Source organism: Polistes dominula, unplaced genomic scaffold (genome assembly GCF_049000335.1).
Source record: "Polistes dominula isolate Pdom_NZ unplaced genomic scaffold, Pdom_raw_medaka contig_26, whole genome shotgun sequence".
NCBI lineage: Eukaryota > Metazoa > Arthropoda > Insecta > Hymenoptera > Vespidae > Polistes > Polistes dominula.
In genome coordinates this window covers 1,926,004-1,945,056 of record NW_028300939.1, presented here as the reverse complement: position 1 = coordinate 1,945,056, position 19,053 = coordinate 1,926,004, and the positions used below count along the sequence as shown (strand labels likewise).

At 28.7% G+C, this 19,053-nt stretch overlaps 1 protein-coding gene and 2 long non-coding RNA genes across 6 annotated transcripts in view; 1 reads left to right on the top strand and 2 right to left on the bottom strand.

Moving 5' to 3' along the window:
- Window positions 1-17,166, top strand: part of tyn (trynity) — a 46,616-nt gene extending 29,450 nt beyond the window's left edge. The window contains exons 2-11 of one of the 2 annotated variants that reach the window (XM_015333286.2): window positions 5,058-5,148; window positions 6,520-6,789; window positions 11,039-11,644; window positions 11,727-11,846; window positions 11,944-12,119; window positions 12,256-12,544; window positions 12,962-13,043; window positions 13,135-13,279; window positions 13,536-13,725; window positions 13,839-17,166. In XM_015333286.2, coding sequence (XP_015188772.1) covers window positions 5,058-5,148; window positions 6,520-6,789; window positions 11,039-11,644; window positions 11,727-11,846; window positions 11,944-12,119; window positions 12,256-12,544; window positions 12,962-13,043; window positions 13,135-13,279; window positions 13,536-13,725; window positions 13,839-13,990 — 2,121 coding nt within the window. In that variant the 3' untranslated portion in view covers window positions 13,991-17,166. The remainder of the gene's footprint in view (window positions 1-5,057; window positions 5,149-6,519; window positions 6,790-11,038; window positions 11,645-11,726; window positions 11,847-11,943; window positions 12,120-12,255; window positions 12,545-12,961; window positions 13,044-13,134; window positions 13,280-13,535; window positions 13,726-13,838) is intronic. The other variant, XM_089171570.1, reaches the window with a different exon arrangement.
- The window catches only part of LOC107072946 (uncharacterized), a 68,536-nt gene that overhangs the window by 44,446 nt on the left and 5,037 nt on the right, over window positions 1-19,053 (bottom strand). Inside the window, exon 1 of one of the 2 annotated variants that reach the window (XR_016176265.1) lies at window positions 5,018-5,032. The exons of the other annotated variant lie outside the window; for it this stretch is intronic. This is a non-coding gene — a long non-coding RNA (uncharacterized LOC107072946). Of the gene's footprint in view, window positions 1-5,017; window positions 5,033-19,053 lie in introns of those variants that run through there. 2 annotated transcript variants of the gene reach the window in all.
- LOC107072947 (uncharacterized) lies at window positions 12,139-13,095 on the bottom strand. Of its 2 annotated transcripts, none has more exons than XR_016176280.1 (4): window positions 12,970-13,095; window positions 12,660-12,872; window positions 12,361-12,493; window positions 12,139-12,297 (listed from the first exon to the last, which is right to left on the bottom strand). It is a non-coding gene; the product is annotated as an uncharacterized LOC107072947 (long non-coding RNA). The 2 variants fall into 2 exon arrangements; XR_016176279.1 differs by having other exon boundaries at window positions 12,965-13,092.

Genomic DNA, 19,053 nt, shown 5'->3' with positions numbered 1-19,053 from the left:
TAACGTAATTCAAGGTCTAACTAACCCTTTACAGGGTGTGCTTAATGAACTGCGACACTTGATCATAAATATTAAACCAAGAATCTCTTTGATGCATCAAAATTAGCATTAACCAAGTGCAATTTAGGTTGATTGGTTGGTTGGTTGGTTGGTTATTTGGTTGATTGAGTTGGTTAGTTGGTTAATAATAATAATAATAAAAACAACAAAAATTATTAAAAAAAATCTCATTAATAGTTTCCGGTATCACACCCTTTCAAGGCCATCTTCCCATGATATTATAGTTGGGTCATTTTCCTTACGGCTATTGGCTGCCATTGATCGAGATAAATACAGTTAGTATATGATCCTGATCGTGATCATGTTGTTGTTGAAACAACTTAAAAGGATGCTGGGATATACTTCATCTTCTTCTTCTTTTTATTTTTATTCTTCCTTTTAGTTTGGATCAGCTACTGGAACATGCAGATTTATGCTACTTTTAATGTCATGGATAACCAGATTAATGGTTTCCCTTTTCCAATGGTATGTTCCTTAGATGGTAACGTACTTTATATTCCATCCCAACTTGGTTTAACTTAAAAGAAACCTATCTTATTATATATATATATATATATATATATATATATATATATATATATATATATATATATATAACTTGTATAGTACTAGTATACTAGTATACTAAGTAATTATAATAATATAATTAAATTTATATAATATTTTTAATATTAAACCTATAGAATATTTTTAAAATAATATTTTTAATTTAATGTTTTAAATTTAATATTTTTAAAATTAAACCTATCCTATATACTATATACATATATGTACTAGTGTATTACTAGTATATTAGTGTACTAAATAATTATCTATCTATCTAATTATAATTATAATAGGAAGGGGTAGGAGAGAGGGTGTAGGTAATTTCAAGTTAGGTAACTTGTTTTTATAATCTTCTAATGACTTTGATAATTTTATTTAACGATTGAAATAGAAGATTAGAAAAAACCAAAAACAAAAAACACAAAACAAAGTAGAAGAAAAAGTGGATAGGAAAGAGAAGGAGACTGGATACAAGATAGCAAGAGTGCAAACTTTAATGTCGCACTATTTACGGTAGCCGTTTGCTGACCTTTACGTCACAACCGGTCTCTACGTTGATAGGAAACCTGGTAGACGAGTTCACCATGAGATAAATGTTTTAACTCATGGTAAAATTCTCTTGTAAAGCATTCCCGTGATACATCATCATTTTCCTTACGTTACGTTCTACTCTCTCTCTCTCTCTCTTTCTCTCTTTAAACTTGTAATTAAAATAATCAATTAAACAATATTATTTAAATATCCTCAATATAAAAAGAAACCAAAACCTTATCAATATCTTCCAAATGAAAAGAAATACCAAAATAAAAAAAAGATAAAATGAGAGAGAAAGAGAGAAAGACAGAAAGAGAAAGAGAGAGAGAAAAGTAAGTGCATTAATCTTCGTAACAGTGCATCAACTCAACCCGGCACGTGAACCTAAGCACATTCCTCATTGTTAGCGTTGACTTTGCCACGATGGTCGAGGTCATGGCAAGGAAAACGAAGAAAAAGAACAACAACAACAACAACAACAACAAGAAGAAGCAAAAGAAAAGGAAGAAGAAGGGGAAGGTTTGAACCTTTGACCTGGGAACCAGCCACGACAAAGCTCACCATCTCTCTCTCTCTCTCTCTCTCTCTCTCTCTTTCTTTCACATAACCCATCGTCTAACTATGACCTCGAATGCAACAACAACCTGACGAAGGATTCGTGCCGATCCCTTTCCAATTTTCTTTAGCCTCCAACAACCAACCAACCAACAAAAAATGACCAACCTTCATTAACGAATCGTAGAAACAAGACACTCAATTCGAAAGACTTGCTTTAATGTCAATTGCAGTTAACGAGCTTAACTATTATCACAAATTTCCTATACTAGGAACTATTATATTATACCTATATAAGAGTATCCATATTATACTAAAAAGAAAGATAATCTAAGGAAAACTATGAGAAAACGAGCATGATGATGATAGTTCAAAGTAGTACTCATCGTTTTTGTTATTGTTATTGTTGTGTTGTTGCTGTTTTGTTCATGGTGAATAGCCTTAGGTGGATTGAACAAATCCAGGAAACGAATCGTAAATGAACCGAAGGACTTATCTTCTCTCTCTCTCTCTCTCACTTTAACACAAGTTTACTACTTATCCTTGCTTCAAATTACCCGACTAAACAACCCCTTTTACCCCTTCTACTTCTTCTTCTTCTTCTGTAATCTTAAAGTACTTTGGTACTTTAGCAAAAGAAATAAAAGATAAAAAATATAAATGAGATAACGACGTAACATAAGATGATTTAAAGATATACTTTAATCTTTAACACGTTGAAAATGATACGTCAGTCATCAATGACTGACAGTGAACTTCACATGCAGACCGTGTCAGTCATAAGTGACTGACGATGAATTTCACATTCAGGCAATGTCAGTCATAAGTGGCTGACGATGAACTTCACATTCAGACCATGTTAGCCACATGTGACTTACGAAGAATTTCACATTCAGGCCATGTCAGTCACAAGTGGCTGACGATGAATTTCACATTCAGGCAATGTCAGTCACATTTGACTGACGATGAATTTCACATTCAGGCCATGTTAGCCACATGTGACTGACGATGAATTTCATATTCAGGCCATGTCAGTCATAAGTGGCTGACGATGAATTTCACATTCAGGTCGTGTCAGGCCCCATTGCCTGACGTTTACCTTTTCATTTTACCATGCATGGCCTGACGATGAACGTAAGAATTTGCATGGCGTACAATTAAACTTCTCTCACTCCCACTCTTCGAAATAAAGTGAGAATTCTCACGTGGATTATTATTATACAAAAATCAAAAGATAATATAAATGAGATAACGAGACGTAAGACAATTTAAAGATATACTTTAATCTTTAATCTAAACTTCTCCCACTCTTTGAAATAAGTGCGAATTCTCACGTGGATAGACGACGATGATAGCTTAATCTGTCGTTTGAAAACTAAACAGGAAAAAAGAAAAACCCATCTAATAGATGAAGATAGATACATTATCTGATCTATGAGAAAATATGGACAGGAATAGCAGTAGGGGGAAGGGTATGAAATACAAGATTAAAAAAAAAGGTTTCATCCAGATACGCCGGTTAGTCGAGTTGAGGTTGATAGAAAAATGGAAGGGGAAGTGAAGCCTAAAAAAAAAAAAAAAATAAAAAAATAAAAAGGAAATGCAACTGGAGGAGATAAAGCGCGGACGGTACTTTCTCAAGGACAAATAAAAACTGTAGAAGTAAGAAGAAGTAATCCAGGAAGTTAGGTTAGAACGAGAGGAGTCAGTAAAACAGGAACAAATCGAGCAGAAAAAAAAACAAAGGAAGTCTTTTCCAATAGGGGGAGGGTTGGTGGTTGGGGAGGTGGGGGAGGGAGAGGGGGGGGGAGTTAAGGGAATACTAGTCTCCACGTGTTACCAACTGGTATGCACGTATACACACACACACACAATCACACACTAATACAAGTATAAAAGAATTATTTCTTCGACGTTGAGGAACATCCAATGAGATATTTCCTACACTCTTAGATCACCAGGACTGTATTTAAAGAATTTTTATAAAAGGAGATCGCGTTTTCAGTGGGCGCCGATGAAGCATGAACCAACCTAGTACTATAATCTTACCACACCAAGTCTTACCAAGTGTTAGGGGGAGGGGGAGGGGGAGGGGAAGGAGGGGGACATTGGGTGAACCGGCTTCTGATGATTAATACAGGATCGTATCTGGTTCTTCAAGTACCCCTACTCTATAATGTACTCTTCCAGTCTTTATCAAACCTGTCCATTACTTCCTGTCTTGATTTTGTTTTTTGTTTTTTGGAGATTGATTTATCAATCTTTCTTATGACTGTCATATTAGTCAAATTGTTTCCTTTGTAGATAAATTGTACGTCTAATTTATCAATATTATATTGTAATATTGTTTATTAGATAAACATTTATTGTTTGTGTGTAATATTGTTTTATTATCTATAGGTAGCTTTACTTTGTTTTTTATTAATTAAATTAATAAATAAATTAATTTCTTTTTATAAATACAATATATTAATAAAATATATTAAATATATATATATATATATATATATATATATATATATATATATATATATATATATATATGTATAAAATATAAATTTATTTATATAACATTAAAATTAAATTTATCTAATTTATTATATAATAAATATATTATATAGTAAAATAAAATAAAATAACATGAAATAATATCGAAATCATCAATTACAAATTTCCCGTGTGATTATTTATCAATCAAATAAAATAAAAATTGATCAACAAACGTTTAATATTTTTCAAAAAATTGTCCCACTAATTACTGTATTTTTTTAACAGCTCCCCACCCCGCAAAAAAAAAAATACATTCACACAAGTCACACAAGTGTCACGAAAAAAAAAACAAGATAAAGGATGAAAATAAAAAGTGTCAATCGTTAACTTCGAATATTATTTACAAAATGATTATATGAAGTCATACATGAATGTATATACATATGTGTATGTATGTATGTATGTATGTATGTATGTATGTATTCTACAAGTTTATATAAAACTAGACGACATTCTACAAACACACGTGCAACACTTGATACGGGGATCAGGAATGCTATGTGGAAACGCAAACGTTGCGTCATTGTAAAAGTTATCGAGTTAGTTTTTTATCTTTATTTTTTTTTTTTTTTTTTTTGTAAGATTCCAAGTAGAAATATGTGACAACGACAAGTTAAAGATGATAATGATGATTTTTATTATTATTATTATTATTATTATTATCACACACAAACCAATAATAATAATAATCATAATAATAAAAATAAATAATACACATTTACTTACATTACGATAGAATTTTTCTGTTAATAATCTTAACAAGGTAACTCACCCTTCTACCTTTTTCTATTTTTTTTTTTGTTTTTCTACAGATGGGCTCGTATGGAATCAGCACAGCTGCAGCTGCTGCAACTGCAGCCCTGATACTTGCGGCTATGTTAACTGGTGGTCACGCTGCATTGGGTAAGTATTTCAAGTGGAATATAAAATCAACTTAGTATATATAGTATACTTGTTGATTTTATCTCTAACAAATCTCAACTCACACATGAGTTGAATTTTTATCTATCAATTTTATTCAAATACAAAAACAATATTTTTTATTGATCAATATCAATAATCATAATCATTTCAATTTCATTTCATTTTTCTTATGACGATGAAATATCAATGAGTTAATTTTATACTACTCAATTTCAATACTTTAAATACATTTCATTCGTCATTAATTATCTCAATTTCATTTCATTTTTCTTCTGACGATGAAATATCAATGAATCAATTTTATTGTACTCAATTTCAGTACTTTAAATACATTTCATTCGTCATTAATTATCTCAATTTCATTTCATTTTTCTTGTGACGATGAATCAATTTTATTATACTGAATTTCAGTACTTTAAATAAATATAATTCATCATTAATTAATTCAATTCCATTTCATTTTTCTTCTGACGATAAAATATTAATGAATCAATTTCATTGTACTCAATTTCAATACTTTAAATAAATTTAATTCATCACTAATTATTTCAATTCCATTTCATTTTTCTTGTGACGATGAATCAATCTGATTATACTGAATTCCAGTACTTTAAATAAATATAATTCATCATTAATTATTTCAATTCCATTTCATTTTTCTTCTGACGATGAAATATCAATGAATCAATTTTATTGTACTCAATTTCAGTACTTTAAATAAATTTAATTCATCATTAATTATTTCAATTCCATTTCATTTTTCTTGTGACGATGAAATATCAATGAGTTAATTTTATTGTACTCAATTTCAATACTTTAAATAAATATAATTCATCATTAATTATTTCAATTCCATTTCATTTTTCTTGTGACGATGAAATATCAATGAATCAATTTTATTGTACTCAATTTCAATACTTTCAATAAATATAATTCATCATTAATTATTTCAATTCCATTTCATTTTTCTTGTGACGATGAAATATCAATGAATCAATTTTATTGTACTCAATTTCAGTACTTTAAATAAATATAATTCATCATTAATTATTTCAATTTCATTTCATTTTCTTATGACGATGAATCAATCTGATTATTTGGAATTTCAATACTTTAAATAAATATAATTCATCATGAATCATTTCAATTTCATTTCATTTTTTTCATGACGATGAAATATCATCGAATCAACCTGATTATACTTAATTTCCAACCTTACTCAAAGTTTCAGTTAAAATTGACAAATGAAATTATGAAAGTGAAAAAAAATCTAATAAAAAGTTAAGATTAACTACGTCATATGTAAATCAATATGTTTGATTTGTTTTTTTTTTTTTTGCTTTTTTACAGCAAGAATAGCATTTGAGAAATTGACTGATTACGATTATCGTGGAACAACCTATTACAGCGTGAGAAATTTATCATTGTATGAGTGTCAAGGTTGGTGTCGAGAAGAAGCTGAATGTCAAGCTGCAGCATTTTCCTTCGTTGTAAATCCTTTAGCACCGATGCAAGATACACTTTGTCAATTGCAAAATGAAACTGCAGCATCCAATCCGGCAGCACAACCACAACGTGCTGTTAATATGTATTACATGACGAAATTGCAAATAAGATCTGGTAAGTATTCTTCTTCTTCTTGTTATACATGGTTTTAATTGAATTAACTGAAGGTTTAACGTTAGACATGTTCGAATAAATTAAAAGAGAACAATAAAATAAAATAAAAATTATATTAATTAAAAATGATCAAATTAAAATGAATTAATGATAACACGTGTTTGAATTAATTCTAAAAAGAAATATAAAATAAAATTGAATTGGAATGAAATAAAATAAAATATAATAAAAGAAAAATTGTAATAAATCAAAACGATCATATTAAAATAAATGAATGATAACAATTGTTCGAATAAATTAATAAATAATATTAAAAACAAAAAAAAAACAAAATATAATAAAATAGAATAAAATAAAAGAAAAATAAAATAAAATAAAATAAAATCAAAATTATAATGGCCACTTTCCATCAATTCATGCGCATTTATTGTGTCAGGAAAAAAAAAAACGAAATTACCTTCCGAACAATTCAATAAAATACAAAAGAAAAATAACAGAAAAATTTCTAATGAATAAAAAAAAAAAAAAAAAAAAAGATGAAAAATTACATTTGACAAATGATAGAACAACCTTCCAGCTGTTAAACATTGTAAATTAAGTAAAAAAGATAAAATTGAACAAAAAAAAAAAAAAAAAAAAGAGAAAATAGAAAAAAAAAATAAGGTAGAAAAATAGATTTCTGAACAGGTATGAATAAAAAGGACACATTTTAAAAAATCCTATAAAAGAATAAATAAACAAAACAGAAGAAGTTTAACGTGTCGAAACTGATGTTGAATTTTGGAAAGGGGGAAGAACACATGGGGTCCTCGTAAAATATTTCTTTTCATTTTATAAATAGAAACAGTAAAGAAAGAAAGAGAGAGAGAGAAGAAAAAAGGGACGGGAGATGGGGGGGGGAGGGAAAGAGAAAGTTGGGTCCTTCAAATCCTAGAATGATGGTCCCAAAGGACGATCGAAAAAGAAACGAACGAAAATGAAAACGAAACGGAAGAACGATTCGAAAAGAAGTTTTAAAAAATTTTTGTCTTTCGTTCCTTTTATATTATGCATTTTTTTTTTATATAAATGTGGGGTGCGAGAATGTGAGTGAGAACACTTAAGCATGAGTGGGCCAGAGAGTACTTATCGGATATAGTTAGGCAAAGGATAAACTATGTAATATAAACAGCCGAATAACGATAGAAAGAGCGTCACCCAAGGAAGTAGATTAAAAGAAAAGAAACCAAGAGGCAGTCATCGTTTAGTAGCCGAGCAAAGAAGGCGTTTTACCATCACTGTATTTTTACTTCTTTATATTAAATATATTGCATATCCGTGAAGAGAGGTTTTTCTTTCTACATCAACCTATTAATAACACCGCGGAATTCTTTCCTTTTTACTCGTTAGATATCCTTTAGGAAGACTAACAGGAGAAGGGGAATCCCACATAAATATATAAATTAATTATTTGAAATTATTTTATAATAATAATTAAAATCATTTTCTAATAAATTCAAATTCAAATTCAAATTCAAATCAAAATTCAAATAAATCAATTGAATTTTCAATGAATAAAAATACATATATATATATATATTAAATTAATATTAAAAGAATTTTATTAATTAATTTTTATTTAATATTTAACTAATTATATATTATAATAAATATTATTATATAATTTATAATTAAATACTAATATTATTTAAATTATTATATTAAAAGAATTGTAATTTTATATATAATTAAAATTTATATATTTATAAATATATTTTAAATATAATATTTCATATATATATATATATATATATATATATATATATATATATATATATATATATATATAAAATTTAATACTAAAAGAATTTTTTATTATTATTTTTACAACCTACAACCATGTTTTTTCCCTTTATCCATTTTTCCTAGCTTTCCCTTTTAGTCGCCTTTTACGACAAGCAGGGATTACTGGGGGGATATTCTTCCCCGTCACCCCCACGGGGAAAATCCATTAATCAATATTAAAAAGAAAAACATTTCATTTTCTAAACGTACTAAAATATTTGTAAAAATCCCCAAAAAAATTATTAAAAATTTATTTATTCATATATCATTATATATATTGTATCAATCAATCAATCAGACGTGTACACCAATCCCCAATCGAGTATTCGAATTATTTCTCATCTAAAATTTGCTACGTGAAATTTTGTCATGCAAAGAATCTTTTTTCGTTTAATAAAACACGATGAATCATCGTCATCCGTGAAAAATACAGTCACGCATCAGTTCGTTGGCATCAAGTAACAATTTTGAAAAAAGGTACCGCCTTTCAAGCTCCCAATGCTTCTTAAACTTTCTCTCAAACCAGACAAAAAAAACACACACACACATACACAAAACAATAAATTGGAATGTTTTAACACTAACATTATCCTCCCCTGTCTCTTTCTATCGTTTAATTCACGTGCCAAAAAATCATTAAGACAAATAATAACGTGTAAGTGCGTCATAGTTTGGTTTGCATGTTCAACACTTTGCCAAGTCACATGTGTGTATCTACAATTTGTTATTTCAAAAGGACACCCTTTACCAACCAAACGTTTTACCTGTTCTAAGTCTGAAATAGAAAAAAAAAACAATTCTTTTTTTCGTTAAATTGTCTGATCAATCAGTCACGTGATTCTTTGATGTTTCTTCTCCTTTTTCTTTTTATTTTTTTATTTTTTTATTATTTTCTTTTCTAAACAATTTCTTCTTTTTCTTTTATTCTGCTTTTCTTCCTACTTGAACCAACAGTTAGACAAACATAACTGTTCTACTAAAGTTGATGGTTACTTTCACACGATTCTTTCATTTATCTCTCATGAATATACACCCACCCCCATGGTCCCTTTCATTCCTAAGAAATAATCGTAAAAACCTTGAAGAAGTAGAAGAAAAAGAAAAAGAATCTCTAAAAATTCTTCTACAAAGTATCCTGCTGATAATCCTTGAAATAATCGTTCAAGCAGAACTAAATTATAACAACAGAAGCAACTATAACGAAATAAAGTACAATACAATGAAAGAATTTTAAAAAAGGGAAAAGAAATAAAAATACGTTTTAACCATTAAAAAAGTAGAGAAAGTTTTTATTTAGAAAAAAAAAACATCCTTCGTTTTCACTTCTTTTATCTCCTTTATTTTGAAATAGAATACTATAAACTATAAAAATACAAATAAATTCCTTAAAAATTGGAAAAAAATATAGGAACAATAAATTCCAGAAAAGAATTGAAAGAAAAGATTCACAAAACAAATTTTAAATAAAATAAAACCATTTCAATTCCATGGGGGGTATTAAAAAAAATATTTCGAACAAATACAGGAAAAAAAAACCTTCATTTTCACTTCTTTTCTCTGTTATTTCTTTCATTTCTAAATTTAAAACTAGGACAACAATTTGTAATATAAAATAAATAGAAAATAAATATAAAATAAATTTAATATAATTAAAAATTAAATTTAAAATTAAATATAAAAAACAATTATAATATAAATTCAATATAAAATAAATTATAATATAAGATAGTAAAAATCTAATTTTGTTTAAATTACTTTACAAAACATATAATCTTCGAATTATAATTTTACTATAGTAATAAATTAAACTAATATTACTATTTAAAAAAAAAGTAGAATACTTTAATAAGAATACAAAATGATATAATATAATTATATTATATTTTATTATATTAAATTTTATATTATATTTTATTATATTAAATTTTATATTATTATATATTATACTTTAAAGATACTTATGTATTACCACGAACGCAGAAACATTCCACAAATGCGCCAATCTAAACCTTAAATCAAACCCTGACGAAACCCTGGCGAAACCCTGAAGCAACCCTGGCAAAACCCTGACGAAACCCTGGCGAAACCCTGACGCAACCCTGACGAACCCTGATGCACCCTGACGCAACCCTGACGCCACCCTGACGGAACCTTAACGAAACCCTGACGCCACCCTGACGGAACCTTGACGAAATTCTGACGCAACCCTGGCGAAATCTTGACGAAACCTTGACGCTACCCTGGCGAAATCCTGACGAAACCTTGATGCAACCCTGACGGTTGGTGTGCGCAAACAACAAGATTGCTCTTAATTGGCGCATTAGCGGAATTTTTGCTACGGTCGCGTTAATACGTATAAGTACCATTTGATATTATTATATTTTTTATTTTAATAATAATAACAATGATGTTTGCATAATTTTAGAAAACGTGTGTCTTCGACCATGGTCATTCGAACGTATCCCAAACAAAATGATTCGTGGATTGGACAATGCATTGATTTACACCTCAACAAAAGAAGCTTGTTTAGCTGCATGTTTGAACGAGCACAGATTTTCATGTCGATCACTTGAATACAATTACGTAACACTACAATGTCACCTGAGTGATTCCGATCGACGAACAACCGGACAATACGTTCAATTTGTTGATGCACAAGGTGTTGATTATTTCGAAAATCTTTGTTTAAAAGGAAAAGAAGCATGCAAATCACAAAGGATCTTTCAAATACCTCGAATTGGTGTTGCCGATGACAAAGTTGCACAATACGCTGGTCTACATTATTACACTGATAAAGAATTGCAAGTTCAAAGTGAATCGGCATGCAGATTGGCATGTGAAATCGAAAATGAATTCCTTTGTAGATCATTTCTTTATCGTGGTGCACCTCAAGGTTCAGCATACAATTGTCACCTGTTTCATTTGGATCATTGGACTTTACCTGATGGTCCATCGACTTATCTCAACGCTGAAAGACCATTGATCGATAACGGTGAACGCGTTGGAACATATTTTGAAAACTTTTGCGAAAGTACGTAACTAACATTCATTTAAATAATTATCAATAAATTATTTATAATTAATTGAATTTTTTTTTCTATAAATTTATTCAGAAGGAACTGGACCCCTGGCAGATCCACTACCAGTTGTTTTTGAAACTACCGAAGATCCTACGATTAATAATCTGACAAGGAATGACATTAATTGTGATAAAACTGGCACCTGTTATGATGGTAAACATTTTCTTTTTTTTTTCTTTTTTTTATAAACTAATGAATATTAAAATGTTAATCTCTCATGTATTATTAATCCTTCTTTCACGTTTCACAGTATCTGTGGATTGCAAGGACACACGTATTGCAGTTCAAGTTCGTACAAATAAACCATTCAATGGTAGAATCTATGCCCTGGGTCGTTCAGAAACTTGCAACATTGATGTCATCAACAGTGATTTGTTCAGACTCGATTTGACGATGAGTGGTCAAGATTGCAATACTCAAAGTGTTGTAAGTGTCTTTCGTAATGTTTGAAGAAAAAAAAAAAAAAAAAACATGTTTGTTTTAAATCTCACGAAATAATAGTTAGCTTCGTGTATCAAACATTTTCTTGTTCATCTTTCAAACTTTCTGTTCATCATGGCAGCGTGACGGTTTTCAGACTGGCATCTACTCAAACACAGTGGTACTGCAACATCATTCGGTGGTCATGACAAAGGCTGATAAAATTTACAAGGTTAAATGTACATACGACATGTCATCCAAGAACATAACCTTCGGGATGATGCCAATCAGAGATCCGGAAATGATTAGCATTACTAGCGCACCTGAAGCACCACCACCAAGGATACGCATTCTTGACAGCAGATCACGTGAAGTTGAAACTGTTAGAATAGGAGATAAATTGACATTTAGGATTGAAATTCCCGAAGACAGTAAGTTAATCATTACTTTTGTAATTTTCAATTGCAAACAACAAACAAACCAAATGTTTTCATTTTATTTTCAATTAACTTAACATTCATGTTATCTACAATTAACTTAACTTACATTTGATTCTCAACACCATACTACGTTATTATTATTTCATTCAATTGCAAATGATTATTTTAATTGTATTAACACTATTATGACGTCCGGTGACTCCACATTGGTGCCATGCAAAAATTATCGTGCAAGTGACACGATGGCTTTATTGTGGTATTCAAAACTGTAGAACTAAAGTTAACACTAATGGCCGCATATCGGCGATTATTAATTGACCTACGGATGGCATAATGTTAATTTATTATTTTATTTAATATTATGTTTAATTTTATTTTCAATTAATTTAATTATCATTTGATTTTCAGCACCATACGGAATCTTTGCTCGCAGCTGCGTTGCTATGGCCAAAGACTCTAAAAGCACATTCCAAATAATCGACGACGAAGGGTTGGTATTTAATTTGGTTTTTTTCCCCCCTTCCCCTTAGAACTTAAAAAATTAATGTAAGAATGTATCTAAAAAAAGAACGTAATTTTAGATGTCCAGTTGATCCCTCAATCTTCCCAAGTTTCACGCCAGACGGTAACGCCTTACAATCTGTTTACGAAGCCTTCAGGTTTACGGAATCTTATGGTGTCATTTTCCAATGTAACGTCAAGTATTGTCTTGGACCATGTGAACCGGTAATACGAATTTTATTCATTCATATAATTTTATCAATCTTTAACACGTTGAACGCCACGTCAGCCATTCGTGACTGACATTAGACTTTCAGTTTAGGCCGCGTCAGTCATTAATGACTGACACTCAACTATTTCTTTCAATACAAAGTGGGACCTGTGGCCTGACAGGAATTTCCCTAAGTATTACCGTGGCGCTCAACATGTTAAAGAAACCAAAAAATTGATTGAAATGTTTCGTGCACGTTTTTATTAACAGGCTGTTTGCGAATGGGGACGTGAGTCTGTTGAGTCATGGGGCAAAAGACGTAAAAGGTACGTCATGAATGCTACTGAAGAAAAAGCTGAGGACATGACACTGTCTCAAGAAATTTTGGTATTGGACTTTGGTGATGAAAAACAATCGGAGTTTCTTAAAAATGACGCTAGCATAGACTTCAATGAAGCAGGTAAAATTAAAGAAAATGTTAACATTTCAATGAACATTTCAATTGAATAATATTTGTTTATTATATTATTAATATGATTATTTATAATTTGATTTGTTTCTTTTTTCTCAAAGATAAAACTGTGACCATCGTAGAACCATGTCCAACAAAAACGTCAGTACTAGCATTGGGTGTTACGTGTGCTTTATTGGTTCTCATCTACATTTCAACGATTTTCTGCTATTACATGAAAAAATGGTTGTCACCACGAAAGATGATGCCTTGAATTGACGACTATATACGTTCTTAAGAAAAATGAACAAATGGCAATTGATTTTAATAGAGGAAAACACTTTTTATACGATATACAAGCATACATCACACGTACACATATACACATATACACATATACTCATATACAAATTTTACCTGCGGCAATATTAAACATAGCATTGCATACGTGAGAAACATCACGATGCAAATTAAACGATTAAAAAAAAAAAAAAGCAAGAAAATGAACAAAAAAAAAAAAATAAATGAAGAGGAAGAAAAAGAAGAATAATCGTCGAACCTAATCGTTCAGTTTTAAAAGTACCTAACCTATAATTTATTTTGGTATTTACGTATGTTCGTACAATTTTCTAGAAACTTTTAGCAACATATTGCAGATAAAAATATGAAGTACGAAGATTGTAACATTAATGTGAGATTTATTCAAACTGAAACCCTAATTTTTAAATAAATTCGATATAATGTTGTTGAACGTAGTAGAAAACAGCCATTTTTGGTGGTACAGGAGAGCCGCGTAACAGGAAAATTGCAAAACAAAACATTTTAATTATCTTAGCAATTAAGTCACTGATTGAAGAATTGATCTTACAACATTTTAACAAAAAAACGTTTATAATTACCCTTTTACATTTATTTACGTATTTATTAAAAATTAATATTACCAAATTAATTTAAATCAATTATTTATAATAATGAACGATTAGGTTCTGATACGATTATAAATAAGTTTAGTGTGGTACTTGACTTATTTAAGAGAAGATGATCATTTTATAAACAAAACGTTAACTATCTCATAATCATTTTTTCTTTCTCTTTCTCTTTCTAACTTTCTTAATATATGTAATCTATCTATCAATCTATCTATTATCTATCTATCTATTTCTCGTAGCTACTTCTGATCGGGTTGCAAGAAGATAATCGTTTCGATCTTATTCGAACGAAGTCACGTTCACTTAAAAATATGTACGTGTGTGTGTGTTTTAATTTTTTTATTTTATTTTTTATTTTTTTATGACATTCTACGACGAATAATGATCGAATTATTTTGTTTTATTTTTTTTATTTTTTAACCCTTTGACTGCAGTGCGCTTTCGAACACATCCATTAATATGAACGGCGCGGCGCGGCGCGGCGCAATTTTTGCATGTCAGTCGCAAAAATGCTACGACTGTTTTTTCCATTCGACTACTCTGATCAAAACAGATAATAATAATGGCAAATAAAAGAAAAATATGAATTTTTTTTTAAGTAATATTTTAAGCTACTTACCTATCGGTAATTTAAATATCAAAGAATACAAAATACCAAAAATTAATAATGTAACACAGAATTATGCTAACACTTTAACAGGATATAATATTTGAATAATTTTAATCTAATTATGAAAACTAATAATAAAACAATAATGAACAAATAAAAAAAATAATAAAAATATAAAATAGGCAAAATTGCAAATATCAAATCAATTAATTTAAACGACCATTGAAATAATTGCACAATATTTCATTGCTATGTTACATAAACCAATCACAATAAATTCCATGTTTCAATTAATCGATAATACAGCAATCAAAAGTGTTAATATAGTAAACCAAAATACAGAGAGCGCATATTTACACCTTTGATATATATATTGATGGATTTGTCAGAGCGCATATATACGCCTTAAGCAGTCAAACAGTTAAATCATTATTTCCACAAAGTTGTCGACTTATAACCCGTATCAAGACTAGCGATATTTAAAGGTTCACGCTTCACTAACGTTTCTTAACGAATATTGATAGAACTTAAGTTAGTTATTAAGAAAAAAAGAAAAAAGAAAAAAAGTAATAATGCGAGTATAGGAGAAACAATAATAATAATAAAAAAAAAAAATAAAAAAATATGAATAAAAAACAAAAAGAAAGATAGAAAGAAAGAGAGAAATTACACTGCTATTATTACACTTTGATCAAATTTATACGTTTGATCGTAAATTAAATAAACAAAACTTAACGATTATAATAATAATAATAATAATAATAATAATAATAATAATTTTATCGTTAGTTCTTAGAAGAAACAAAAATACTCTTCCTTCGTAAAAAACAAGTTTCATAGGTGTTTTTTTTTTTTTGGGTGGTGCGCATGGAAATTGCATTCCATTAATCGTATTATAATAATAATAATAATAATAGTAATAATAATGTTTTATAATAACAAACGTTTAAAAAAAAAAAAAAAAAAACGTAAAAACATTTCAATGAATATAATTCAATCTATCAGTCTATTCACGATCATGCGAATATTACCGAAGATAATTAAATAACATATATATATATAATTATTATTATTCTTCGGATTATATATCATCGATATATCGATATATATATATATATTATATCGAATTAATATGATGATCGTATGCTTGTGAATCGACTGAAGTAAAACAAGACTTCCGGTTAAGGTGCTTACTCTTAAGAGTTAGATGATAGCTTGATTTTAACTTGCTCATAAACAAACAACAATTTGTTATTTTCAAAATTTGTCAAAATTATCTGAAAAAAAAAACATTCAATTGTAAAAAAAAAAGAAAACAGGGCTAACTTTTAATGAAAGAAGTAGCTACCTACAATTGAAATGATCCCAACACGGGAAGCATCATCAGCTTTCAAATAATAAAAAAAAACAAGACAAAAAACAATCATCAAAATTGGTTCACCCCAATCGAAAGTTCTGAGGTAACAAACATAAAAAAAAAAAAAAAAAAAAAAAAATACAGTCGAATTGAGAACCTCCTCCTCCTCCTCCTTTTTTTTTTTTGTTTGAAGTTGATTAAAAATATAATAAAAGGACTGTTATCATTCGAGAATTATCATTTTTGTTTATTAGTGTAGCATTTTCAAACGAATTTAATAATTTAATATTTAACAAAAAATAACAAAAAATAAAAATAAAAATATGATGAAAGAAAGGGCTATCATTTGAGAACTAAAAACAAAAACAAAAAAACAAAAAAACAAAAATACAAAATGTATATATTACGATCTATTGTATTAAGCATTTCAGAGAACAAGACGACACATAACTATCATATATCATATGCATTTGTACTCTATTTATAAATATAAATATATTAATACATATACATACATATTTATACATATGTGTGTATATGTAAGAGACGAATAATTGAAATGTTATTTTATTTTATTTTATTTTATTACATTCTTCCACAAAATTTCTATCCTTCCTTCCTTTCTTTTTTTTCTTTTTTTTTGATGATAAGTTCAAACAATGTTGCATATAATGTAATATTTTTTATGGTTACATTATTAAATATTAGAATCGAGTAATAAGTAACTTCTGAATCTATTTTTCGTATTTATCTACTATAAATCACCGAAACAAACACATTTTTGATATCAATTTGAATAAATAAATATAAAAAAGAATTATTTGCAAAATGTTTTATCTAAAAATTCAATAAATAAAACGATCAAAATTAAACTCAATCGTGTAATATAATTTTTGTAGATGAAAATATAATTAGAAACAACAACAACAACAAGAAGAAAATATTAAAACATTATTTAAAACAATAAGAAATAAAAAAATGAAGAATCCATTTGAATAGTTGCAAGAACAAAATTAAATCATCGAATTATTGAAAACTGTTCGATAAAAACAATGTCAATTCAATTAACATTAACATGTATAATATAAAATTTGGCTTGGATTATATTAGACACCCTATATATGTATATTATTACATATACATACGTAAAAATCGGCTATCAGCCAATGATGAAAGTCTGAGATTTAACAAACAACAAAACCTGTCTGCTGTTAACACGTGTTTGTGACTACACTATATGTATGACTTTACAGTAGATACAACTAAAAACCTTTACATTAGCATTACATGACAATAATAGCAAATCATTTGACATAGCATCCTATAGTTAAAATAAAAAAAAAAACATCACTTGACATTCTTTCATACTTTAAAAATAAATCCTTTGACGTATGGAATGAAAATAAAATCAAATTCAACATATGTATTATATATATGAAATATTACTTGAGGATGTTTACAACCATCTTATTAATCCACAAAAATAATAATAATAATATATTCTTAATAATTATTATAAAAAAATATAAATGATATATGTCTTTCATTTTCCCAAGCCAAATATACAGGATGATTCATCAGTTCTAGCCATTTAAACAGCTCAGAAAGTCCGACAGTAGCAGAAAGTGAATGAAAACAAAGTTGCATGAAAAATTCAAGACGCATCAAGTTTGTATTCTTTTTTGACTAGGTTTAGTCAGTTTCAAGATTTATTAGTCAACTTTATTTTGTTTCAATACAATGTTATATTTTAATACTAATTTTTGGATAGCGGTTGACAAGACGAATCTAATGATGTGCAACATTAAATACTAAACTTGATAATGACCAATCAAAACTATTCGGAAACTATCTGTTCCGTCTATTTCGAAATAACTAAAGGCTGACGTAACCCTGACGTAACCCTGACACGACCATGACGTGGAAGAGCTGCATTATAACCGGTCTGTTCGTCAGTCTTGAACTTTGTTGAACTTCACAAATATTAATGTTGCATATCATTGAATTCATCTTATCAGCCGCTATCCGAAAATTAGTATTCAAAATATAACATTGCATTTAAACAAAACAAAGTTGATCAATGAATCTCAAAAATGTCTGAAGCTTACAAAAAAAAAAAAATGCAAAATTTAGTCCTGAATTTTGTTCATGCAACTTTGTTCTTATCCACTTTTCTACTACTGTCAAACTTTAGGAGCTGTTTAGATGACAAAAACTGATGAATCACCCTGTATATATTATTTTTCATAAAAATATTCAATTAAATTCAATTCCTTTGATTCATTTGAGAATGAATTCGATTGGATGAAAACAGATAAATCTTAAAATCCGACATAAATTGCGTTCTAATATAAGGAAAGAGCAAACACAGCTAGATCAAACAGATAACGGATAATTTAATGAGCTAAACAACACAACGTATACCACGTACCAAGTAGCAG